This window comes from Athene noctua, chromosome 5, assembly GCF_965140245.1.
Source record: "Athene noctua chromosome 5, bAthNoc1.hap1.1, whole genome shotgun sequence".
NCBI lineage: Eukaryota > Metazoa > Chordata > Aves > Strigiformes > Strigidae > Athene > Athene noctua.
In genome coordinates, this window is record NC_134041.1 from 45,463,809 (window position 1) to 45,491,726 (window position 27,918).

A 27,918-nucleotide genomic window follows, 5' to 3' on the forward strand; every position below is an offset into this window, starting at 1 on the left:
AGCCTTGACTCCTTTCCTCCCAGTCACCTTTGAACGGAACACAAAAATGATGAAGCCCATTCCTGTGATTTAATCACATAAGCATCTGCCTTCCCCTGCCACATCCTTCACCATGGGTCCCAAATGTTCTGGTGTCTCCCTCTCTTCTGAGAGAACAGGTGATGTCTATGCTTAGTCTCAGTTTGTGAAGGCAAACAGGTCACAGAGCAAATAAAAATGTTACTGATTTTTTGCTTTTGCTTTATCAGCCAAGCAAAATACATACAAAGAGGTAAAACACATGAATAAATAAACAATAATGGGTCAAAATAGGCAATCCATGCTCAAAGATAAAAATAGAAACACACAGAGGACAATATTGGAGATAGAATGACTGAGTGCTGGTTTTGTCTGGGATAGAGTTATCCAGAATCAAGGACTGTTTTGAGTTCCCTTTAGTTTTGTTTTCTCTTTCTCTCTCTCTCTCTCTCTCTCTCTCCTCCTTTTGGTGGGAACTTCTCATGTGGCACCTTGACCCAGAGCAGGGTTTTCTGAGAAGTCAGTAGTGGCAGAGAAGTTGCCTCCAAGGAGAAGAAATGTTTGACATCACCAGAATGTTTCCCAGGAATGGTACTTTGCAGCCTTTCCCCAAAAAATATTTTGCTGTTTACAGTTGATTTTGTGGTAGATCTTTGAGACCTCTGGTGTGTGCCAGGAGCCCATGTTCCCTGTTGTGCAAACACAAAGCAAGAGAATTCCTGCTACAGACAGTAATAACCTTACTCTAGTGAGCGTGATCACTTGATATAGACAGAAGGGGGAGCACAATGAAATAGTCGGAGCAGAGGGTATAATTTAAATCCCTTCTGATTTATAGTAAAACTTAAAAACAAGTCAGATGGTGAATACATATCCTAGCTGGTAGAACAGCAGGGAAAGATTTTTCCTATTGAACTTAGAGAAGAGAATTTTCAAAGAAGGGCAAGTTAAAAATAAATTAATTATTTAAAGCTCAGGTCTGATCAGACACATTAAAAATGATGGATAGATTTGCAGGGATCTTCAACAACCGTTGTTATAAAAATTTTCAAAAAAGCTCAGTGTGTAATGTACAGCTGAGTGTCCCAAACATTCCTCAAAGTCTTCTAGCAAAAATACTGAGCTACACGTTTTACATGCCTATCTTACATTTGGACCCTTTTGAGGAGCTGGTCACAACTGTAGAAACTGGACCTTTGGAATATTCTGACAAAGGTGAAACCAAATAACAAAAGATTATACAGTTCAGAATACTGGCCAGTTTCTTATGGTTACTGGTCAGTGAATCCTCAAAGGAGAGTACTGGGATAGGAATAAATCATGGAAGGAAATCTTACTCCACTCCTGAGTGCATCTGCAACAAGCACAGATGCTCATGAACTGAGAAAGTGCTGGGCTGTTGGTGATTTGGGAAAGTTGTGGTGTTTGGTTAGATCCCTGAATATGGGTTACATTTCAGAGACCTGCTTTCGGGAATCTTGGCCAAGTGTCTCCCTGTATTAATGGCTTTATGGCAGTTCTTTGGGCTATTGGTGTGCTTCTGTATGCTATCTGTTAGCACTTTCTTTTCACTATGTAACATCCTGAAGTTTCTCTTCTATTTTGTCACAGCATTTTCCAACTCATTTGCTTAGACATTCTTTACATTATATGTAGGTATTCCCCTGCCAGAAAAGGATGCAACAGGTAGAAAATCTGTGTTGAAGATTCATTATCTTTTCTTTCATTTACTTTCTCAGGAATCTGGCAAACCTATCAAAGTATGTCAGTGAGGTGGGTCTGAGCAACCACCTCTTGTCTCTTCCCAGAACGTGATTGCTTCCTGGCATCCTTCTGCTAGGGCTAATTGGTGGTGGCCCCCTTTGCTTTTATTCATACTTGCATAAAGGGCAGTAGGATCCAACGTGCTGGCATGGCTGGTGAGATTTGTGTGTCATTCCCTTTCTGTCAGTGATCAGGTTTGAATGACTCAGCATTGAATGACTCGCTTCCCCTCTGTTTCATCTAATGATAAGTAGGCTGGTCAGGACAGGAATGATGCCTTACTTTGTACAGTACATAACACACAGAGTCATCATCTCATATCTCTAGGTGATGTTGTAATATGGTTCATAATCACAATACATAGGGACTATAATGTTTCTTTCCGTGACTGTAGCCTGTGGCTATGCTACTCTGTTTACTCATTCAGTACCCCTTAAGCTGCCTGCTATAAGCAATCTTGTAGCAGTCTTTTCAAGACCCCAAACAATGGTACAGATTGTATTTTGACCTTATACATGTAGCCCAGCAAACATGTGTATGAACGGTAACTAGCATCATCTGGTCAATGTTTTACCAGATTCATGTCTCACATGAAAATCAGTACTTTGTATGCCCAGTTTGGCAAGTCTCAAACACTCAGTAAGTAAGAATTGCTTTCCTCCACCTGCAAGAAAAATGACACGAGCTTAAATGCCATAAAGAGCTTTTTTGCTGTTTGTTTTTAAGCTCTTTGTCTTGTCTTTTTGAGCCTGTGGTTGAAACTTGATGGTAGAACCAAGTGAAGTCACAACTGGTTTAGGAAGGCTGAGATTTTCATCTTATTCTGTAACTGGAGCAAAAGCACAAAACTTTCATGAGACTTGTGTGGCAACTGTGAGAATTAGTCATGTACCATATTCTAGTTTTGAGAGAACTGGCTGGCTACTGCACTGCCAAGACAATTACATCGATACTTGCAAACAGTGTAAGTGACATATGATAGCAGAGCTGTTCTGAGCAAAACAAGGTAGAAAGAGAAAATACAGGTGCCTGAGATGAGGTTTCTGATGGGTTGGTTAAAAGGCAACATAAATCCATCATCAAGCAGCAGCTCTGTGGAAGAACAAGTTTCTTGAATGGTTCAGTGGCAACCTAATGCAAATATGCAAATGATTACACTTTGAAAAATAAAGTTTAATTCTCCTTTTGAATACAAAAGGAGCCATTAATAAAAATTTGACACCCTTCTTTGGGGCAGAAAGCAGAGTTCTGAATTTTTCAGTGAAAACTGGACAAGTTGAGATGTCCCCTGAGTCTGATCTCTCTCAGGATCATTTCCACAGGTATCATCAGCTCTTAAGTGCCCCAGCTCCTCTCAAGCACCATGGTGTGAGCTATTGCTCTCTGTTGCCATTTTTCTTCCTCTTTTATGCCTTTATAAAAAATGCTTCCCGTGACATGCAAGGCCTAGTTCAATCAGTCTGTGATCCTCTCCTTTCCTAGCAGAGAGGCAGAAATACCCTCTCTGCTTCTTCTCAGTGGGTGACCAGATAGACAGGGTGCACACAGCAGCTTTGGAAAGAGGTTTGGAGTATGTCCCCTCTCTCCTCTGTGGTATCATGGCTCAAGTCCCCAGAGCCCCAGGGATGTAGCATATCACATTCACTGGTCTTGCGACACCCCTTTAGCTACTAGAAAACCTGCATAGTGTAAGAAATCAAAGCTTTCACTTAAAATGTGAAAAAAATATGTCCAGAACAAAAGGTGATGCCAGTTCCTTGCCTTTCACCAGAGCTGTGAGGAAAGAGCCAAGCTGAAGATTGTATTGGAAGTAAGGAGGATAAACTCCCCCTTCTTCCTTTCCCATCCCAGCCCCAACCCAGCCCCCAATAAGGCTTCATCTCTCCATGAATGGAGTCCCTCTGAGCACGATGCTGAGCCAGAGGAGTGACAGGTGCCTCCTGATATGCCTAAATGAGAAGAACCAATCGGAGGAGCCTGCCCAGCTTTTGTTGTCATCTGGCTTTGCTCACGAAAGATGAGTTTGATTGACAGATGCATCAAGGTTCACAGTTTATTGGTTTTTGCAAAAGAGCCAGATCTGCCAATTTAGACAGGGGAGTGACACAAAACTTTCCATCTAAATGGACTAATTTTACCACAGGGAATTCCCAGGCAGAGCGCTCCAAGGCAGGCACAGTCCTGTTTTATTTTTTAACAAGGACTGAATGACAAATATAAACGACAGTTCTAGGCTGACGGAACATCAGCATTTGACACTTCACAGGGGAGCGGTGAAATAAACAATAGGCAGAGAAATTGAATTAGAATCAGATGAGAGTCAGCTAGAGAGGGAGAGGAGGGCCTGATTCTCTACCAAATCATTTATAAAAGAGCAAACTGAATACTAAGTAGGTATAACATGCTCACACCCTGGTTTATTAGCAAATTTAACCTACTAGCGTATTACACTTGCGTGATGTAAATGCATCGCTGAACAAAGGTGAGTGGTAGAGGAGACCGATACACAGGGAGTGGGAACATACAAGGGGTTTCTGTTTGTTGTGGTGTGAACCTCTTGCAATAATCTTATCCTGTGTTACTAATACACACTACAAAGTTAGAGAGCAAAAAGTATGACAAGTTCATTTGATTTATCTCCTGTTCTCTTTGCCATGTTGTCTGCAGAGTTCTGACCGGTCTTCCTGTATTGTGTCACTTGCTAACTTTTGGGTATCCAGCTTTGCAGCCTTGGCTCAATTCTTTCACTGCTATTTTCTTCTCTTGGACTTTCCAATTTAAAGCAGGCAATCCATGACATTTAAGGAGAATGTTTCTGTGCAGAGTCTGTCTGGGACTTCTGTGTGGACTGTATCTGCCTGAGATGAAAGGTTGTCTCAGCGGATAGCATTAGCAAGTTATTATCCTATTTCTACTCAGCTTCAGCAGGGGTATAGGATATATAAACTTTCCTGATGGGTTAGACAGCTAACTGTTAGCTAGACATTGCTTTGTATTCCTGGATTTGTATTCCTGGATTTTATGTCATGCTCTGAGATTTGAAGCATATCTAGAGAAGTGTTTTTCAATTTTTTTAATTTAGCAAACAGTAAGAACAGAAAACAATCAGTAGAAGAATAGCTGCCAGTACAGTGCATCTAGGTCCAAAAGCTCACTTTTCCCAGTTACCTTTAAAGCAGTTTCCTTAAAAATAAACTAGAGATTTTTAAAAACATAGGTTAAAAACTACTGGTCTTGATGTTAGAGAAAGGGCCATGAAATTAAGGGGCTTTGGATTGATTTGCTTGTTAATGTCTGAAAAGTGTGTATGTGGAAGTTGCCTTATTAGCTAGGTGTTATAACTAACCATTGCTGGTGCATTAAGGTGGTACCAAATGCAGGTCTGTAGTTAAAACTGCATTCTGATGGAGGCTGATGTGGAGGAAAAATGCTTCTTTCTTCTGTACACAGAGGTACTCTATCTGTATGAAATTTCTTCAGTCTTATACCCTTTGGGTTTTTTGTGTAGGTTTTGTTTGTCTTCCTTTCATAAGTGTTCAACAGGATGTGTTTGAAATTGGTCTCAGGCTGAAAGTCATTGTGTTTATAATATTTCATTGTCGGTGTCTCTCTTTAAAACAGAATGATTCGTCTTCTTTTGAACAGGCACAGGGGCAAAGCCAGAGTAATTCTGATGCAAATAATATGGTTTGAAAGGAGGCAATTTAGAAGTGAAGCCATTTTTGTTATATTTCATAGCAGAAAGCTTATCCTTCAGCACTGACTAGTGCATAGTTGTCGGTGAAACCACGACCATGTGTTGCATTGCATCAGGACAGTCCCTTCAGTTTTTCTCCTGAGACAGAAGCCACAAGTTGTTTAAGTTTCAGCTGGTCAGCATTTACTTACAAACTCTGGCAGCAGAAAGTTGGGCTGCCTTTAGTAAAGATGGATGCTGCCTGTCCTGAAACCTGGTGGTCCTATCAGAGTAGTAAAGGGGACTGTGGAGAGCAGCAGAAAACAATAAGGATAGAGAAGATCCTCTGAATGTGGGGGAAAAGGGTATGTGGAGAAGCCAATAGTGCCTGAGTAGGTAATGTGAGGTGCAGGATGATGTCCCCAGTTTGTTCGACAAGGAACATGGGAGAGAGTTTATACCTGAGAGGGTAGGGGACAGAGAAGGAGGAAGGGGGATTACAGAGAATCCATGTTTTCCACATGAGGGACCACATGCCAGGGGCAGGAGAACTGGCAAGGTACTGAAAGTGATCTTGAAGGAAAGGGCAGAAGATGTGGCAGGAGGCAGGGGTTGCAAGAAGCAGCCAGGGTTGACAAGGGGGGTTGTCCTGCTACAGGGATAAGGAAAAGTGGCAAAAAGTCCTCTCTGAGCAGTTGCTATGGAATGGATTTGCAGGTAGAGTTTTGAACCCAAAATGATCAAACGTGTGTCAGACGGGCAGCTTCCACCAAAAAGTCACGCAGCAGAAGGCAGGAAAAAAACCAAGTCTTTGACAAGCTTTGGTATCAGACCATCTCTGTCAACCTTGCCAGGAGTTACAGGGCCATTTCCAGGTCTTGTGACATTTGAACTGCTTCTGAAAGCACTAGACCACAGGGTCATTGCAATACGGTGAGATGCTCGCTTTTCACTAGAAGAAGTGAATTTCGTAGCTATAACATAGCTATAGACATTTTGAGAACACTAAAATTAGAAGTCAAATGAAAGTTCTTTTGTTTTTATTTTATATACATGTATATAAATATACATATATACAAAATGGCATCTGGTGTTATATACGAATTACATGATTTCCAGTCAGCCTTGTGATTTTTGTTTGTACTTCATTCATGATTTTCAAGTACAAGGGCGTGGCAATACAGGCTCTAACAAACTTCCTTTGCTCCACTGCAGACAGCTCCTGAATCACGTAAGTTAGCCGTCCTGAGGATATTCCCATTTTTTTCCTAAAGCAGACAAGAATTTATGTACAGATTGTTTGCTATGCATATCTTCATTAACTGCTACTTGTTTAGAGAGCCGATCCTTCCTTTAATGTTTTTAAAGAATTTTCCTTTGGAAGCATCGTTGTGTTGATTTACTAAATGATAGTTTTCGCGATCAATTTTTTTCCTTTAAAGCATTTGTTCCATGTTTGCTGTTCTTCCATTTTTGCCATTCCCCAGGTCCCTACAGTTTTTCAGTGCTGATTGTGTGTCCAGTAAATTCATTCACTACCTCAGTTAATACCTTCAGACATTTATCTTTCCTTGCCTACACCTCATTGAAGAACGTATTTATTTTTAAAGAAAGTTGTCATAATCTCAGAATGTTCAAACTTTTCTTTATTTTTCTTGTCAGAGTAATCATAAAGGGGATTTCTTTACTTACAGTTGCATAATCTCTTACAATATCATTTTCCTCATTAGGAGACAGACTGTGGTGCTCTTTTTAGTTTTATCACACAACATTTTCACACTGAGAACTCACACTGATTATGCAGGATTACTAAAGGAACATAAAGCTAGTTGGGATGGTAGAAATAGCTCTTTCATGCAAGTATTTCTTTTTGCAAGATGTATAAGTTCTTGGAAGTTGCAAAAGTTTTGCTATAGTTCTACTATCAGTTCTGGAGGTTACGCAGGAATGTCAGGGTGCAGTTCTCTGGGCTGTATTAAGTGTGGTACAAATGAGACGATCATGCTAGCTTCTACATGTTTCTTCTAAGATTATTTTACCAGGATGATTTTGAAAATCCATTTTGCTTTCTTCTGGAGCATCTGTCTGTTGATTCTTAGCCTGTCTTTCACCTCTGACAGCAAATGTACATTAGTAATTTCCTTTAATTCCAGTCAGTTTAACATCCAAAATCTCATCTGTTAATCCACTGTTTGATTCTTATCACCTAAACTTTGGTAGAGAAGGATTATTCTGATGCATAAAAGATTTCAGAATTTTTTAATCCAGTTTTGTTCTGATTTGGAGTGCAAGCCTGTCCCTGCATCACATCCCAGGCCTGTCTGTCTCACATGTGGTGGACCCTGGAAACCTGAGGCCTCCAACTTCAAGATAGTTGCCAGGCAGTTTTGCTGCAGTGTTGTGAAAATTGAACTGCTTTTACAGACTGTTTGGATTTCAACAAATTGAGTTTCACTTATGGAAAATGCTCTGTTGGAGGATTTTCAGCCTATTCTATTAATACTGCTAGGGAAAAATATAAACTGAAACAAAAGGAAATGTTTTAACTTTCTGATGAGCAAAATGTTCATGAAAGCATCTAATTTCATGACAGCACTTCTGCAGAGGCTTTCTTTAAAATACACATGCACCCGCAGAAAATGTGGCCCACTGGCTTTCATGAGCTGTTGTGAAAGTATTTTTAAAAATTGTAGAAGCAAAATTGATTTAGCCTAGCCTGACTCCTTGCTACATTTTTGCTCCGCCTCTATGACCTTAAACTGCATCTGACTTCCTGGAGAATTAATGCCTGACTGAGGAAAAATTGAGTGAATACCTCAGTATTTGCTATGTTTATAGCATACCTTAATATAATACCTAGCTCTTTGTTAGGCGGATGACAAATAGCTTGGAGAATGGGTTATTAATGACTTTGCATTTGGCATTGCCCCCCGATTGACCAAGACAGATAGAGATTAGGAGAGAGCAAGCTATAATAAAACATCAGGCTAATGAATTCCCCTCATGAAACCAAAACCAGGGTAGCAGAGAGGTGGGGTTAAGACCTAAGAGCTGTTAGCCACCTTCCCTTTACTGAGACCTCACACACAACCCCCCAGTGCTCTGATGGAGCATCAGGGCTGATTCTGGAAGACTTAATATCCTCCTAGAGACACACTGGGCAGGTGTTGCTCACCCCCACTTGGGGCTATGAGGAAACAGGCATAGATAGGAAGGACACTCAGGGTTACGCCACATCTTTCTGATGTTACAGCTACCCAACAGCATTTTGATTTTCTGAACTACCTGGGGACACCTGATGTCATGTGGATCATTGGGAGTCAATTGAGTGATATCAGTAGAAGAGGGGGTCCTGCTGGCAATGAATAGGAGTGGGGCAGCAGCTGGTGGGGGCTCAGGCTGGGTTGCACTGTAGGGTGTTGCAAGCATGTGCAGTGCCTTCCATCACACAGTGTGGTGGTTGTTAGCAATCATAGTGTGGTTTACATGGTGCCGGAAGGGTGCTACGTGCAACAAATGTAACATCCCGTAGACCTCAAGGGGAATCCACTGGAGAAAGAAGCGCTGAAAGGAGGGAGGGAGGGAGGGAGGGAGGGAGGGGGAAACAGAAACAAGCCAGAAGCCACAAAAATGACATACAAAAAAAAAATTTGTTTTTATTTCTCATGTGCACATAAAGGGAAAAGAAAAGAGTCAAACAGAACTGAAGCAATGAGGAAAAGCCAAGAGTGGCTGCAGCAGCCTAGAATGGATATGACCCTGCACTTGGCACTGGTCCCCTCCCCTCCACGGTCTCATGTCTAGCTTAGCCTGGAGAGCATCAGCAGAGCTGCTTACGGTTGGATTTGTCATCAGTTATGTAATTGTCATTGTTTGGTCCCTCCTTCCTGCTTTGCAAGTTTGCCACCATCTTGGACCCAGCCAAGGAGCACACTGTGGTATTTGTGGGGTCCCTCAGAAGTCCTCATTCTGTCAGTGCCAAAGGGGGCAGCTATGATTCTAGTTTCTTTTCCCAGAGGGGTGCTTTTCCTTAGGGATAAAAGGGTGAGTTTTTTCCAACAGTTCAGCAAACCAAAAATTCCTTTAGGAAAATGTTTATGTGCATATATATATTTATATACTCGAGAGGAGAAAGAGGTGCAGGTTTTTTTGTTTTCCTTTTGTTGTTTAACATCCTCACGTTCATGTTGTGATGAATTCTGAAGTCTTACTCTGAATTTGAATCATTGCTACTGATGGGTCAGAAAGCATGCAGACTTCTCCCTGTTTCCACAGCAGGGGTCTTTGCCACCAATTCTCCCCAACAGATTTACAGGTCACAAGGGTGTCAGCTTTAATGCATCCGTCTCATGGAACCCTTCCCCCATCTTGCCCCACATCCCATTGGCCCAAAAGGACATGGGAGCTTCAGAGAACATGACTCAAAAGTGCTGCCCAGTTTTAAATGCCATGATCCCCATTACTTCCAGCAGAGCATGGCATTTGAGAACTCATGAGATTCTTCTCCCATGAAAAAATGGTGACAGAAGGAGATCCAGTCACACAACATTTCTGCTTGGTCTGTTAGATAAAGCAAACATAGCAGCAGAGAGAAGAATGACAGGAGAAGAAAAAAGGGAAGGGAGAGAAGGAAGAAGAATAAAGAAACAAAGAATGATATGTGAGAAAAAGGAAAAGAGAGAAATGTAATGGAAACATTAATTATTATTCAGAATAATACTTAACACTTCGATAGAATTTTCTTTCCAGGATCTCAAAGCACTGAGCCGGTGCTAATTAATTCAGCTGCGCAATCCCCCTGTGAACTAGAAACTATTGTTATCCCCATTTTACAGAAGATTGGAATTGAGGTATAGGGGGGAAATTGGACTTGACAAAGGTTCTCTAGAGCCATCAGGAGAAGTGGGGAGTTTCAGGTCCTAGATACCTGCTCTCATATCAGAAATGCTGTTCCCTCTCTGGATAGAAAAGTGCATCGGGAATGAAGAATATTAAAAAAGAGATAGAAATGGAATGGAAAGGTGTGAGAAAGAAATAGGAGAAAGGGAAGAGACAGCAGAATGGAGAGAGATGTGAGTCATAGACTTCACTGGATTTTGCATAGTGATTTCTTCCTCCAGTTCTTTTTCATTTTTTCCTGTAAAACTTTTAAAGAAAAATTTAAAAAAAGTCCACCTATAACAAAGCAACTGTTGGCTTGTTGGGGAAGGGGTCCTTCCAAGGTTTGGCTGTTCCCTCAGGTTTTGGATTTGTGCTGTGCTTTATTGAACACATTGTTTTGTTTTCAGTGAGCACGAGACTTGCACAGTACAGACAGCGTGTTCCTTATCTACAGGATGAGACGAGGCTGTTTTAATAACTACCATGATGAAGATGGAGATGAACTTATATACAAGAGGAATTGCCTTCACATTACACACGTTATCTTCCTACAAAGCAGCAATTATTTTTGCAAATAACATAATATTAAATAATTGGTAGAATTTTTGCGTTTCCTGCATAGTCCAGTCTAATGGAATCTATATGAATATTGATGGTTTTCTTCTGCATAATATCACCACATAAATCCCTGTGTCAGCTACTAGACTTTAGCTATAATACTGCTTTACAATGCATCCACTGACTGTAAATCAAAACAACCAACACAAGAAACTCTTTGGCAAATGTAATTCAGTACATTCGCATGGGGGTCTACAGATGGTGGTGGAAGAGGATTAGACTGCCCAGTCCTCTGCATAATTCTGCTTTCCTTCTAATTTTCCCTGTCAAACTACATGCCATACTTATGCACTTTCCAGACCAATCCAATGCCTGGTGGAAATCCTCTTTTATAAGTGGAGTTACACCAACAATGGATTTGGCCCTCCGAGGGTCAAATCAAGCCAGTCATGAGTGAGCCAACCAAATCCTGCTTTTATACCCTAGCTTGTGTCTCAAGTTTAGTGAAACACCATTGTAAAAATAAGCATTTCTGAGCTGCTAGCTTCTCTTGAGGTGGCCCCTGGACTGCTGGTTGCCAAGTGTGAGGCATGACAGTCTCCATTTCTCTAGCCTCCTCAGGAGGGTCTCCATGCTGGTCCTGGGATTTACTGCCTCTGCCCTGACCACCTGCTACGTGAAACAGAGTGGTGCACAAGTAGAGCAAAGGCTCTACTGAGAGACTAAAAGGGAGACTTTACTAACAGGGTCCAGCATCTATCTGGTGTCTTGTGGAGGAAAATAGAAGGAGTAGTGAAAGTAAATTTTTAGAAATTACTCAGAATTTTCTTCTCATATAGAATAAGATGAGATAATGGGCCAAATTCTGGTCTCGGTGACAGTATAACAACTCTGCTATTTGCAGCAGGTTACTCAGAGGTAAGACGTGCAGAATGACATTTTTAATAGATCTGGAGTAACCTCTTTGATTTTATTCTGTACAGGAATAGATTTTAGCTCTATATCTTCTATATAAACATCCCCCCCAAATACCCTTATCATTTGGGCACCCTATTAAAGAAGACACAGACCTATAATCAGCTAGAGCCATGCAAGGGCTAGAAGTGTTAGGTGAAAGGGGCCTTTGGGATCAACACAGCTGTTTACTGATGATGGATTTCATACATACAAGTTAAACTTGGAGACAGAATACCAAGTCCACAACCACATCTCCTCTGAGGCTTTGAACTTTGGATTTTATACATAATGTTGGCTGTACAGATTGCTCCGCTGTTCACTTTTATGCCCTTCGGGGGTTTGGTTCTCAATCCTTTGTCCATGGACAGTAGCCCACGAGTTTTATCTGAAACCTCTCTAAAACAACAAGGATCTGCTTTGGCAGACTTGATGCCCTGGGGACAGGCTATAGCTGCCTTCATGTTTTGAGTATTTTTTAGGAAGTGTCAGTGCAAGGAACAGTTTATGAGTTTGCTGACAATACAGGAGTAATAAGCATTTCTATTGACAGTTAGCCTTTTGCAGAACAGTGTTTGCCAGTCACTTGGGAACCAAAAAGAGCAGAGAATCCCTAGAGAATCATCAGGTGAACATTTGGGATAAGGGGTAAATATTAGGGTGCACAATATAGGATTGAAGATGAAAAGATGGGGGCTGTATGTTGGAACTGGGTGGTAGGATGTGGGCATGTGGATTTGAATGGAGCCCTATAAATTAGGTGTGAGAGCAGATGGACTGGGAATCAAAGGGGCCATATACCAAGGCTATAGTGGTTAGGAAATCAGGTGCTGGGCACAGATAATGAGGCTATTGTTACCGGCAGTGGGGATCTGGAGAATGGATGTTGGGCATATCTAAAGTTGCGGAAGTTGGGATGTGGGTGAACTGAAGTCATCATGGGTACAGGGGTTAAGGTAAAAGGATCAGAGGCTAAGGGCTAGGGAACCAAGCAATAATCCCAGCCAATCCTGAATTTGTCCATCTCAGTCTCAGCTGTCCAGAGGGCAGTCAGATGGGCCCACGTGAAGCCCCACACTTTCCACCACACAGCTCAGTTAGAGCGCAGCTGGGCTTGTTTTCTTTGTTTGCCAACCAGTGACATGGAAAACGTTTGTTGACTCAGAGTGCTTTTTTGTCGACTGATGTGTTTGGTAACTTTGTCAGATGTGAGTTGTCCACACTGCTCCCCAGAGACAGGATTTGGGAAAGGGGGAGGAGGAGGAGGCGACTGAGTGGAGCTGGCATCCATTCCTCTCCAATACCACCATCCCATTGTAGTGCAAAACAGAAAGGAAACAAAACCCTAGAGTGAAAGAGGAGCATCAAACGTCAGAGGAACTCATATGCCATTCAGGTGGTGGGGAGGGATGGGACTTGGAGTTTTATTTTTGTAGGGTTTTTTAATTATTATTTTGGTTTTTTTGTTGGTTTTGTTTGCTTGGGTTTTTTAGAAAATTGGGGATTTGTTCTTTTTTTTTTTTTTTTTCCTTTTTACAGACCTTCATGACAAAGCATAAAAACACAGTTATATTTATATATCTATTTATATATTTCTTCATTTCGTCGGTTGGTTTGTAAATGTTGCTCCATCCTCCTGTCTGAGCTGATTGTGTGTCACAGAAATTGTGGGTGTATGTGTGAGGTTCCTCCCAACTCTGGCCTGCAAGGTCACCACGTGTGAGGTGCAGCCAACTATGGGGGGAAGCCATGCTGGAGAGTGGGGATGAGGTGCACAGAGAACCCCTTGTGGGGTGCAGATAATTACTTGGTCCTTTTCTTCATTGCCAGATGGGCCAGGTCTCTGTACTGCCATCTCTGCTCTAGACAGATTGTTCCCTCTGTCTTGGGAAACAGGGTGAGCATCACAGGTTACACATGTTAAGAGTCCACCACAGAAGAGCATATCTTTGGGGAACAGAGTTTTGTGAGCGGCGTTCCTCCCTGCTTCCCCTGGCCCTTACCGCTCCCAGAAGAAGGGGGTCCTGTAAGGCAGTGGTTGCCAGCTGCATTGCTTCCCAGTCCCTCTGAAGTCCTGAAAGCCAACGAGACTTCACGTGGCTGAGCTTTGCCCAGGCACAGTGGAGGGCTCCTGCAGGAGAAGCCACTTGGCCACAGGCTCTTCCTGGCGTGGAGGGAGCGGTCTGGGTGGGGGGCAGGGGGAGGGCAGGGGTCTCAGTCTCATGTGGTGAGCGCTTGGTCCGGCGCCTTCGTGGTGAAGAGGAAGGAACTGGACTGTGGGGAGGAACGGAGAAGGTCTCTTCACCCTTCCCAGGGATGGAGGGAGGTGATCAGACAGGTACAATGTGGAGGCCTAAGCTGTCGCCCTGCAGTTTCATGTGGTTTCCATGGTAACTAGTGGCGGTCATAGGCAGCGGCAGCAGTGGGAGGTGCGGAGCCCCGGGATGTGGCACTATAATAATAAGGGGAACCTGAAAGTTAACACAGGAGAAGAATGGACTGGTTGAAAGGACAAACAGTAAAAAAAATAAAAAAAAAATAAAAAACCAAAACAATCAAACGAAGAAAAGAAATAAAGGAGAACTGAAAAGGAAAGGAAAGGAAAGGAAGAAAGAAAAGAAAAGGAACCAAAAGAACGAACTTGAGGAATCAGCTCTTAATGGGGTTAGGGAAAGACAATCAGTGGAAGCCAACTGAGGGCCATGTTTCAGTAGAGAGATGTTACTGTGGTGTCTGGCTCTGAAGCCCCTCTAAGGTATGGAGATCCTTTTGCTCCTTCTGACTGTCAATAAGTTGCCAAGAGGTAAGCCTGTGAGCACTGCAGCACAAATACATCACATCTGATCCAAGGCCACAAGGCAAGTGTCAGGGCTAGATGTTCTGAGCACACCTGACAAAGTATAATGGGTCACTTTTAAAACCAGGAGGGGAGAAATGAAACAAAATTATTTTTATTACTTGGGATTTTTGTCACATTTGACATGAAAGCTCTCTAGATGGTTATTGAATGTGTGTTAAATAGTGATTGATTATTAAAATCACGTTTACTGATGTTTAACAACACAGTTTAACAACACAGGAATGAAATGTGCATCTATAATTCAGTTGTTAAACCTCAATAAATACGTAGGTAATAATCACAGCTGATTTTTTTTACATATAATAAATCTCTTCCTATTCCCTTGCAAAGAAATGTTGTGTTTGAAGATATGGTTGTATAGGAGTTTTTTCCCCTCTGAAAAAAACCTGACCATTTCTGAGCATATTAGTCACTGGAGCTGGATGCATCCCTGCAAGAAAATTCTACTGGCTATTATAAAGCTAGTGATGCAGCCTTTTTCCCACTCTGGATGCTGTTCCAACTGGTCCAATAGGAAGAACTTCTATAGGATTTCAAGATCCCCAGGAATTGACTCTGAGTTTAGCTTGGGAAAGGAGTGTAACCTCATCTGGATTTTTAATCAGACCTTGAATGGATGCTGATTGTAGCCTGAGAGAGTAGCAGAACCTGAATTTAACTTCAGATCTGATCTGGAATGAACTGTGATTGCAGCCCATGGAGAAGCCAGAGCTTAACTGGAATTCTGAACCATCTCATGGAAGAATTGGCTTCAGAACAGATACAAAATACACATGAGGTATATGCCTATCTAGACACTGGACTGGAGAGTGAAAAAAAGGCCTTTCACCTGCCCAAATACTTGAAAACTCTCTTCAGAAACAAACAAACAAAAAAAAACCAACAAAGAAAACAAAGAGACAAACAGAAGGAGCGCGAGGCTGGGGGTGTGCTGTGGGAAAGAGGTACTCACTTAGTAATGCAGGGTTGCTGAACCGCCAGGCCTCATTGTAGGTTGTGTACTGAGGGTGACTGTAGGGGTTCCCAGAGAACTCGCTCCCTGGAAGAAACCAAGGAAGGTATGAAATACAGTCAGGAATGACGATTTATGTCAGCTAGTCCATCAAGCCAGTGTTCATGCAGAATCCATGTGCCAGAAGGAAATATGTAGCTTTCTTGCCCAGTTGGGATTGTGCCCTTCAGGACACTGTAGTGTTTCTTCAGTGCAATGTTGCTTACCCACGCAATTAAAAAAAATAAGGCTGAGCTCTTCAGAATCAAAGGATTAGTTTAAAATAATGAAATTCAGTAATACAAATAAATAATTAAACTGGTTTATTTTTTATTGCCTTCCAACCTCTGATTCTCAGGTTGCAGTAGGATTGCACATGCAAGCTTTTTCTGCGGTTAACTATCAGATTTCTTTTAAATAAAATCTAAGGTTCTTCAGTAGTGTCAAGACAGCAGGCATGAGAGCTTGACAGGACAAGCTTATGATAAACTCATTGGAAGTAGCAGTGCTGTTGATGGTAATATGTATGGTTAAGTTTTGTCCACAGAGTACTGAGAGTGATCATGTATTTGTGGAGAAGAGTATAATTTGGTTTTGGAAATGTCCTGAGAATAGGGTGGGCTTAAATATAAATCAAAATGGAAAAGATATGAATCACTCTTTCTTTCTTATTCTATACGATGGTGTTAGTCTGAAAAGTAACTCATATATGATTAACCCCACCTTTATGCTTAGTTGGTGAGTTACACAGAAAACTTGCTGTACAGTTGCAGTTCCAGAAAATAATTTTCTAATGATTAGTGCTTTAGGTGCTATTCTGAATCTGAAAGACAAGCTGGGCTACAGCTCCCTTTTTCACATTCAGTAAAATGGGCCCAAACCAAAATACTTGTGAGCTTTGTGATCTAATAAGACCCTCACCCAAGATTTGAATGTTGTAGTCTTCTTAAATACTCAGTTTTATTGTGCTTAAGAAGCTGAGTCTCCTTATTTTATAGAAGGCTGTGCAAGACTAAGGGAATTGTTTGGTAACTTAGGAGATATGGTGCTGTATTCAAAATAAATCACACAAAACTTAAAAATGTATGATTCTGTTAAGTGAAAGCATGCCATTATCTGATCATAACCTCAATTTAATGCAGTACCAACAGACTGGGGACAATTAGTGCCATCTGATATGTATTATGTGCTTAGAAGAACAGCATGACTATTAGCTTCTGGTCTGCCCTGAGGTGGGGGTGGAGTTGTTACAACAGAAATGTTTGGGAAGCACCTGGGGTTCCTGATAGATAGGATAGAGTAGGGAAAGAAGGCAATGCAAGACGCGCTGGATGCCTGTGATACAATTACCAAAGAAATGTCAATTAATTATACTGTAATCTCTGTAAATCTCCACTCACTGGAGAGTTAAAGCCAAAACCACAGATTCTCAGATAGTGGAAATGAAGTCTCTTGAAATCAGGGGATTTGCACTGGTTTAAACTTGAGGAGAATCTGTCCAGCCAGGTTTTTTAAAGATGGGGTAATAACCAACGCAGTCAGTACAAAAATGTGTATGTATCAAAACCAGTCACCATCCAAAGGTATTTTAGTCACAGTAGTTTTCAGTTTCAGCATAAAACCTCATTTTGTGTGACAGACCTTGCTAAATACTAATGATAATGACTCAGCATATTTCCATATCTAGAAATGTCTTGCACTGAAAAGCCTGACAGCTAACTGGGAAGGAATAGGTGAAACCTTCTAAGGTGACCAAGACGCTGTGGGATAGGATGCAAAGGCAAAAAGCAGTGCATAGTCCAGATTTATCTCTACCAAAGCGACTTATCCATGGGGTGTACTGGAATGAGTTTGCCCCCACAAAGAGGGAAAAAACTATCCGGATGAGAATTTTTGCTTTGAAACCCCTCATATAAACATCACTGTATGGAGAGAAGTTGTGCTGAAATTTCAAGGCTTCTCTCTCACCCTCTTCTGAGTTGTCACCCTAAACTGTTTATAGTGTTCCTAAAGCACAGGTTACGTAGAGGAGAAAGAGCCCCAGCTATGGGGAGCTGGGGAGGAGGGAGGGCAGCCACTGGAAACGGTGTTTATTGACGAGGAGTGAAAGCATGCATGCAGCAGGATAATGAGCTTTTGAGCTCAACTGTGACCAAGAGGAACTGAGCTATCGCCTTCCCCAATCACTAATGAAACAAGTGTAATTTCCTCATCAACATAGGATTCTGTTTAATGACTCCCCGCAGTTGCCATCACCAGCCCTCTGCAGGCTCTACACTGCTCTTTGTAAACTGCAGTTCCCTTCAGTGGGTGCTCACTTCACCAAAACAGTTTGCAGAAACTTGATGGCCTTTCTGGGCAAGAGGAATAATTGAGGCAGGGATGAAAGGTGCTCTGTTACCTGTGCAGAAAACATCTCTCAGACATACAGGTTAAGCACAGCACAGTACCCGTTCCATCCTCTTTGAGTGACTAACCCCTGCTTTTTCAAGTGTGTGCTCAGGGACTACTGGTTTTCATCCATGTCTGCAGCCTGGGACCTGAAGTTACAGGGAAGTGCAAATGCAGGATATGTATCTTACCACATTATCCACATAAACCTCAGAGATATTTGCATGCATGACTGACCATGTTGCAGGGATGTACTGCTACTGGAGACAAGCTCTTCTCTAGACTGTACAGGTAGAAGGCTAGTGAAAGGTTGTCACAGATAGAACAGAGAAGCTTTGGTTAGCACTGGTCAAACAATCTTCTCAGAAACAGTTTTCCACTGGAAAATGCTGTCTCATCGAAATGGAAATGTTTTTGCGCTAGCTTGTCAGCTTCAATGGAGTTTTGGAAAGAAAAGTTCTAAAATGATTGCAAATTGAAACAAAGTATTATGTCTCAACTTTCCTGTTTTGTTTCATTTTGCCTTTCTCATCTCATTTAATTTCCTTTCAATTCTTTTAGTATTTTAATATGTCTTGACATCTAGAACATGTTGACATTATTGAAATGTTTCATCCTGATGTTTGCAAATTGAACTATTTAAAGATTCTGACTCCTCATACCAGTGCAAGATGAAAACAAATGTCAAAAAATCAAGAGTTTTGCATGGGTTGGAAATTCTGCTTTTTGACCAGTTCTCTTTTTAGCTCTGCACCTTTATTTAGAGAAGGCAGAGCCTCTTCCTCATATTCACTCACATCTGGACAATAAGGTTTGTTTGCATGTCAGTATGTTTCTTAAAGATATTTCCTGAGTGGTTATCTTGCTGGCCTCTTGTTTCCAATATAGTTAAAGCACTGACCCCTGATCTTTCTTGGCCTGGGGGCATGTTACAAACCATTGGCAACATCGTATTTGTTTTCTCTGTTCAACCTGGACTTTTAACAGAGGTTGCAAGCAAGCACAGAGAATCAATCCCATGAGGCCTATATTCTGTGCAATCTGTGCACTGAGAACCTTTACTAACAGTATTTCTTGGTATCTGTATTTAAATCTTGGCATGTTTAGTCTTCTAATACAGAAACCATGAAGCATGAAGTGAGCCTAGCAGGTGCCAGGGTCAGAACAAACAAGGGAGGTCGTTTTCACACAATATGTAGTTAAACTACAGAACTTCTTGCCTTAGGTTGCTACAGATGTTAAAGGCTTTTATAGGTTCAAGAAGCACTGTTTAAGTTTGTGGAGGGGAAACCTATGGTGGTTCTTAATATTAAATAGAAAGATACTAAGTCAGGTTTAGGAAGTCTTTGAGCTGCAACCTGTTGGAGGCTGGGAGATTTTTTGAGAAAGTACTGGTAAGTGCTCTCTCTACTCTTATACCCTGCCCCAGGCATTTGCTTTTGGCCCCAGACAGAGAGTAGTGGCTGCAGAGATCTGCAGTGTGACCCATTAAAGCCAAGTCTTATGTTCCTTCCCAGGAAGCCTCTTTATCTCCAGCTTGTTGGCTTCAGTCATGGGAATAGAAGGGCTGCCAGGCTGCGTCTGACCAGTGGGGGTATGACTGAAACAGCCAGAACTTGATGCTCTGTGGAAAGATGCAGTAACTACTGCAGGATGCCCTAGTAGGCCACCAGAAAAACTTCCTCTAATTTAATGTTGACATGAGATTTAAAGTAAAAATACCCATTTGACTTGAATATTTATGTGATGTATAACTCAACTTTTTTCTCTATTATCCTGTTCCCTTTTGGGGGTATTCGTGTGGTTTTGGGGACACTGCTGTCTTATGGATAAGTAGCCTCCGCATCAATGAGCTGAAATACCCTATTCTTGGATAAGTGAACCCTGTGATTAGTGGTCTTAAAATTTTTGTCCCAGTTTAGATGTAAGCATCATCCTTGTGATGAGGATGTTAAATTTACATAGCAGTCACTGAACAGTTCAGAAGTTATGAACAGTTAAAATTTGAGAAGAGACTGGTTTTTTGGAAGTACCTATTCAAAGAGCCAGCTATTTTGGTGTTATTAATCATTTCTATATGCCATGACCCTTCTGTAAGTTTTGACATATAACTGACTTAAATGTTGACAAGTGAGTCTACTTACTGTTACAGGAGGGTGGTGGGGGAGGGGGCATATTAATTGATTTATATTATCTCAGTGCTTCTCTGATTCTGGAGCCAAACCATCTCCCTGAAAAATACAGTACAGAAGGAGATGCCCTAAAATTTGCCAACTCTGTATCACCCTGAATGTTCTGCAAGCTGGTCAACTATACCGAGAGACTAAAGTGTGGGTGAAGAGGGGACCAAACCACTATCTTTTCCTGATCTGGAGGTCAGTCACATAATCTTCACAGCACAGCCTTAGATTTTGTTGTGCCTTAGGATCATAAGCGGTAGGTAGGTTGTTTGCTCTGGAATGTGACCATAGGCATTAGCCAGTACTTCATGGTATATAAGCAGTGATTTGTCATTTAAAGATCTTAAGGCTTTGACCTGCAAACATTTCCTGTCAGTGATATTTCACTGTCCTCACTGCAGTGTGTGTTCATTTAGCTAGCTCTTTCAAGATTTGGAAGAGGGTTTAAATTAGGCTTTTCACTCATAAGCTGTGGCAAATCGTATCATAGTGATTTAAGAGCTTTCTATCCTTGGCTTTCTGCTGCTTCAGTTCTGGAGTCATCCCTTCAGTAGCGGAGGTTACAGAATGGACTGTGTACCTGCTTATTAGCCATCATGACTCACAACCCAGGGCAGTAACATAAACCAGGGGCAGATGAAGTTCTGAGCTACAGTGACTGAGAAACAAAAATCCTGCCTCTTCATTTATATACTGGGGATAACTGTCATCAGAGGAGTGGGAAATAGAGCCTGGGGTAATAAACTCTTCAGTTGCCCTAGGGTCTCTACTCCCTAAAGAGTGGGAGAATCCACATGACAAGAGAAGGTGTTTCTCCAGAGGCATTGGGTAGCAAAGGAACAGTTTGCCTGTCAATGTAGGATTAAGTATATAGTTTCTTGGATTGGAGAAACTATCTTACAAACAGGAGGTGGGTAAGTAGTTGGTTGTTGAAAGTGAATAGTTAGTTTCTCCTGAAATGCTGTTAATCACTGCTGAGTTCTTAGCTAGTTTAGTCTATGGAGAGTAGGTCTCCAAAACCTGCAGGTATTAAATTACCATTGATTTTCAGTTTGATGCCCTGGCTTTAGATAGAAGGTAAGTTGTTACCCTAAATTAGTGGATAGCTGAATATCCTGAGCCATGAGCAGTACGTAATAATCTGCACGGGTCATTGGAAAATAATTACATTAGCTAATGAATACTAAGGTTAATTAATTACCAATTAATTGCCACAGGTTATAGATAGCTAGTTGCCCATAGCAGCAGTGAATCAGTTACTAGGGAAAAAAGAGATACATTACAAAAAGAGTTGTTAGCTACATTGGTTATAGGCACCTGATGATTTCTTTATGAAAAGAATAGCCCTTAATGTCAGCAAAGCAATAGCAAGGCCAACTGTGAAAGCTCTTACAGTGCTAGTATACTGTCCAAACATGTGCACACCGTTACTGAAGTCTGAGAGCTGACTTACCAGGAACCATTCCTGCAAGAGTTGAGGTTGGGTAGCTGCCTTGTCCGGTTGGGGGAACATGAGGTGGGTAGCCAGGCAAGGTAGTGCTTGCCATATCACGACCTAGAAAGGGAAAAAATCAGGACAGGTGTTCAGTAGGGATAAGATCTTTCAATATTGAAAAATAAATAAATCACTTTTTGTCCCACTGTCACATGACTAGCAGCTTGATAGGCAAGTGCTGCGCAGCATTCTCTTACATAAGTGCTGTCCATCCACTGAAAATTTGGGGGGAAGGTTGCAGCACTTTTGATCTCACACTGTAAGGATGGATGTTAAAACTTAGCTTTGTGAGGCTCAAAAGAATTTATTTTGTTTAATTGTAGATTTTGGATCTATCTTAACTGAATCAAAATGGCCCTGAGCTGCACAAACAATGGCAGCGTATTCATTGCCAGAGTAGCTGAGGTCTTGTATATATGCAGTTCCAAAATGTGGTGGTGTTGCTTTAGGGCATGGTCAATGTGCAAGGCATTGGAAAGTGATCCAAGAGTTTTCTGAGCCTGTCTCTTTTCCCACCTCTGCCATTGGCCTGCTGATCATTTTAGGCAAGTCACTTCACCTCTCTGTGCTTCTTTTTATGCTGCAAACTCTTTGGTGCAAGGGCACACATTTAGTACATTTGCACACTGCTTATCATGAGGTAAATACTGGTTGGACTCCTCCCAAGGTGCTGGTGTCATATATATAGTATTAGGATCATGCAGATTACTTTGAGTCACTTAATTTTTATCACAGGTACAAGATTTTGTTAGTAATGCTTAAAGCTGTGGTATCTTTTATCCACCAAAGAAGTAGAGAGGGATGTGGACTGGGTGGATGATTGTGTTTTATTTTTAATTTCTTAGGAAGTGCAGCTGGAGGCTTCTTGGTTGATGCCAGAGGCATTTCCTCACCTGGACTGGTTAGACTGAAAATGGGCCAGCCAGAAGGGCATTTGCTGTTAGTGCTTATTGCATTTAAATGAACTAAAATAATTTCAGAAGCTGCTGGGAGTTTCAAGCCAACACCCCCCCCCCCCCCAAAAAAAAAAAAAAAGCGCTACATAAATTACAATAATCTTTCCTCCACAGCTGCTGGGAGATTTACAGCTCAACCTGCAATGCTGCCTACTAAGATCTCAGCCTGTTCCAGACAGCCAAAGCCTTTCACATTCCCTAGGTGAACTATAGCTCACCAAGACATTTGTGTCATTTGTTGTTCCTTTTTTAGATTTTGTCTCTCCTGTCTGTTCTAACTGGCGGGCTGGAGTGTGATTTGCCTTTAGAAGTGACAGGATAAGTAGCGCCCATTAACACCGCTGGAGTCATTGGAACTGTGCTGGGATATGCCAGTGAAAGAAGAGTAAGAGTTGGCTGAGCTCTAATAGTATCAGAATGATAACTGATAAAGCAGGCCCTGGAACAAGCATGAGCCTTGGCTGGGGAATCAGAAATTAGTAACAGTTACACAGCGAAGCAAACACTAATCGACATGGAGCATTAACCTGAAGGGAGGAAGTTTCTCTGAGGTGTGGTAGGCTAAACCAGTGTCATTGCTTTCACAGATCTTGACTAAAAATTACTGAGGTGATTTGCTCAAGAAAAAAAGAAATGCAAGTTCATTCTTTCTCCCCGAAAAGGTTCCTCATCAGTGGCTGATGTTCTTAGCTCACCTCCTTAGATAATGGCACAGAACTACCAGACAATGCCTGAACCATTTTCCAGCCACTCCCCAATATTGATAAAAATAAATATATAATGCCTCAGGGATTTATATTCTACACTCTTCTACTCTTTTATCACCATCATTCCTTTACTGATTTGTAGCTGTGTGTTAAGCTGTATGATTAACACCTACTAGAAGTAGGGGTTTTTTTCCTCACGTTCTTTTAAGGCAAGAAAGTTTTATGCTTAAAATTCATGTTCTTTTGGTTTCATTTATTGACTAGCCTGAGAAATAACAACAGGTGATGAGTGAGAAAATAGTATCACTGAAAAGTTAGAGAGAACATTATGTAGCAGCAGGCAAAATTAATTCATTTTGACACTTCCATTCAGGTGGGAACACATACGCACTCACTCTGCTACTCGATCTATGCACATAACGCCCCTGTGTTTTTATTCAGACATGAGTGCACAGAGTGTTCAAAACTCAGAGTGGAAAATTCATTGGGAAGTGATCATCTGTCAAAATCCCAATCTTCAAAAAGAAGATAACAAACAAGTACAGTATCAGCAACATGAGGAAGAGTCCCACAGAGAGACTCTTAAAATGCTGTTACATACAAGCAGGCCCCTTCTATTACCTCTTCTCATTATCAACAGGCAGACAGGATTATTAAATTCTTGTACTCCAGGGCTATGGCAAAGCTAGCACCCATGCTGCTCATAACATGCTTCCAACTCCAGCCATTCTCCCTTCTCCAAGAGCCTTCTGAGTGAGGAACAACACCTTCATCACTGTGACATTGAGCTTTTGAACACTCTCCCATGTCTAATTCTCCATAACGATCCTAAGGCAAGTGCCTCTTCTGAAACACAGTGCCTTCTAGGCTGGAGGGTGATCATATATGACTGCATCCCCAGAGAACTATATTGTTGGAGTCTGTCAGGAGACTCCTTGGTTTAGGAAATGCCCAAAGCTCAGAGGCTCTTATTGGCTGCAGTTAAGATTGGACCAAGGCAGTGTTATGAACACATAAGTCTTCTCTGCTGTTACTTGCTGCTTTACTACAGGGAGGTTTAGAAATGCAAATCTCACCTGATAAGACAAAGAGAGGATGTTAGGTCAAAAGAGAAAAATAATATAGGAATATGAAGGAGGCAGAGGTAGGATGTATTTCTTGAGCATTAGGAACTGTGGTCTGCACTAAGACTCCATCTGTTCTGAGAAAGCCCAAATTACATTCTTTGACAGTGGAGTGACAATGGCCTCAGTGGTCACCTGAAATGATACCCCCTGTTTTATCCAAACCACCCCTGAGCTTCTGCAGCAGTGTTGCTTCAGTCACTTTGCACAGTTTCCCCTAGTACCTACCTGAAACTTGTCCTTCCACCCCATCCTCCCCTCCAGCCTGCTGCTCCTAAGTGCTGCCATCTTCTGCAACCTATTTCTTCACTTCTGTCCTTCCCTTAAAGGCCACCTACCTCAGCTCTGTATTCCTTTGGCTATAAGACATTACAGTCTCTCACTCAAATTTCCTGGTCTTGACATTCAGATGTGATACCGTGTTTCTTAACTACTTGGTGTTTCTTAACTACTTGGTGTGCAGTGTGAAGGTGCCAGCTCACACTGACACTCCCAAACCAGGTAATTCAAATATTGCTCACAACGTAGCTGTGGCTGTTCTCACCATCTACCTAAGTATTTATCTGACTTAGTAGTTTGCACAGCCCATGCTAAATGACCCTGTGAGTCCTAGCACTGGCTAGGTTATTCAAACTGCTATCATTTACTGTAGGCTAGCACACAGTATCCTTGCTGGGCCTACAGTGCTGGGGCCTTATGGCTGTTGAGGCAACACAGGATTTTTCTGTACAAGTGTTCCTATACTAAGCCCCCAACCCATCCAACTGGGACACCCGGTCACTTCTAGGTAGTTGCAGCTTCTTCTCCCATTTTATTCTAAAAAATGAAGGACAGGCATGAAATCCTTTAGTGATTCTCCATGAAGCTGAGAACACATGCTGCGTACACAGGACTGGAACATGGTTGCTCTGGTTCCCACTTGCATTCAAAGAGCTTGCAGCATTTACTGGTCTCCCCATCAGACGAAACTGAACCCTTTGCCTGCAGCATCCCCACTGAGTTTGTGGCCAAGGCCAGTTACCTGCTATCAGAGGCTGGCTGCTGGACTGCCCAAAGTGGGCACCATGATGAAGGAAGGCACTGTAGCAAGGCGTGGACGCATCGTCTGAAAGGGCCATGTGGAAGGGCTGAAGATCAGCCTGCCCAGAGCCGACCGGCGTGGTGGGGGTGAAAGGGGTGAGAGAGGCTCCATGAGGCTCTTGCTTTATACTGAGGGGAGAGGAGAGGTTTTCTGTGGTAGGGTAAGGGATGGACACAGACAGACAAAGGGAACAGGGGGAGGAAGAGGAGGGTGGGGAAGGGAGGAGAGGAAGAACAAAATGGGTAAATGAAAATGGAGTGGTTAAAATCTACAGGGAAATTAATTTAAAAACAAAAATAAAAATAAAAAGGTTAGGAGTAGATCAGAGGAGCCAGTGCTGAGACAACAGCAGTAAATGCACCCGGGGGCTAGGCTCTGACTGCAAGGATGCCTCTGCAGGGGCAGCAGGAGATGAGGAGAATGGAGTGCAGTGGCAGATGGGAGGAATGGGATGCAGGAAGAGGAGAGGTGAGGGAGGGAACATGCAGGAGAGGGAGGACAGGAAGAAGCGTAGGGTTGGGAAGGAGAAGAATGCTCTGAAGCTTCTGTGCTCCCTTTCCTGATGCTTTTTTCCTCTGGTTGGCCAAGGGTGAATGAAAGTGCTACACTTAGACAGTTTGGCCCAGGGAATTACACCACTTTGTGTCTTCAAACCCAAGGTAACCTTCCCCAAGAGAGCAGCATTGTTATAAGCATCTATTAAACAGGATGCTCGGTGTAATGGCCAAAGCTTCTCAAGCCAAACTCTGTAAAAGCTTTGACAAAAAAGGGGTAACTGAAGTTTGAGATGGTTAAAATAAAAATGGGACTGTGCAATTAATGGGCAGATAGACAGATAGATCAATCAATTTATCTTGTTCACAGTGGCATACTTTGGAGCTTTAACCATAAAAGCAGTCAGTACTGACTCTGGTTGTTCCTAGAGTATAGTGTTGCCAGACAGATAACTTGACAGAGAGATATAACAGAGGAGTGGGGGACTTCTGAAAGGTCTCATTTTCATTGTTATTTGCATTGGATCTCCATTTCTGATGTGCAGATTTGCACAGGTACAATAGACACAGCTTTGAAACTGCTCCTAACTTGACTGCCAAGGAAGAGGTTTGGGAATTGAACAACTCTGGCTTAAAGCATGGGTACTCGAGAACACCCACTGTTGTTGTGTCAGCAATAGTAGAATCCTGTATTTGAACACGTCAAAGTGAAGTATGGATGATGTGATCAGCTCTGATCCAAATCATCTAGCAGACCATCCACCCTCAGGTAAACAAATCAAAGCCAATAAATGAAAGCCAGCTCTCTGCCGTGAAGGCAAGTGTTGCCAATGGCCTATGAAATAAGTTGGTTCTGGTGGTTTTGATTTATACAGAAAAATGTAAGTGTGACGTACAATTAGACCATAAATCTGACTTCATTGATACAAAACTGCCTTAATTAACTCTAGGCATCTTATTGTGAGGTTGCAGTGCTCACCTAGACAATAAAGGGCTTGACAGTTTCTATCTACCTAAAGGTTTGCTACCTGGCAGAAATGATAGTTTGCCACCTGTGTTCTCCTCCAAGTACCTCTAACCTGGATGGCCAGCAAAGTTCCCTGATCACTGAGACTCCTTTGCAACAAAGATGTATGTTCATGTTTCAGTTGATTGGGAAGGATCAGTCCTGGCCAAGAGTTGTATGGTTCCTCTTTATTTAGTTTACTTATGTGAAGTGTCTGGTATGCTAAGTGAGGACTGTAATTTCTTCTCCCTTTTTGCTATAGGAAGCTCTGTTTGGCAAGGACCCTTTGTGGAGGATATGGGGAGTAGAAGCTGAAGTATCTGTTTCTTGTTGCACAGTTAAAGTCACCAGAGTAAGCAGCACACCAGCACCCAGCTTCTGCTTTACAGTTTTATACTATCCTACAATCCTACCAGTGAGCCTTCATGTGCCAGTGCCAGTGTCTGTAGATGGAGAACCCCCGAAGCTGTTTTTCTTCTGCATCGTCTGTCATCAGATGGCAAGGACCACACAGATTTACCTTCAGGCCAGACAGGCAGAGTCACTACCAGCAGTCTGGGAGTGTTGAAGCTTTATCCAAGTAATGTTGATACTAGATAATTTGGAAGAACAGATCTATACGCAGGAAGAGGGCCAAAAGTTCCCCTGGTTTTCAGGGGCTGCAAGTGAAGTGAAATTTTTCACGGAAGCTATTTGACAGTCCTGCCTAAATAAACTAGGGACACTTTTGTCCTGGGCATTTTCTGGGCTCCTTTTTCAACTGTCCATATTGTGCAAGAGAG

General features: G+C 42.1%; 1 protein-coding gene across 7 annotated transcripts in view; it reads right to left on the reverse strand.

Moving 5' to 3' along the window:
* Window positions 1-11,905: 11,905 nt before the first annotated feature.
* The window catches only part of PAX2 (paired box 2), an 86,532-nt gene continuing 70,519 nt past the window's right edge, over window positions 11,906-27,918 (reverse strand). For 3 of the 7 annotated variants that reach the window (XM_074907321.1, XM_074907320.1, XM_074907319.1), the window contains 3 exons: window positions 21,727-21,828; window positions 15,664-15,750; window positions 11,906-14,322 (listed from right to left, as the gene is read on the reverse strand). In XM_074907321.1, the coding sequence (XP_074763422.1) occupies window positions 14,246-14,322; window positions 15,664-15,750; window positions 21,727-21,828 (266 nt within the window). In that variant the 3' untranslated portion in view covers window positions 11,906-14,245. Of the gene's footprint in view, window positions 14,323-15,663; window positions 15,751-21,726; window positions 21,829-25,576; window positions 25,787-27,918 lie in introns of all 7 variants that reach the window. The other 4 variants (XM_074907318.1, XM_074907317.1, XM_074907316.1 and 1 more) reach the window with 3 other exon arrangements.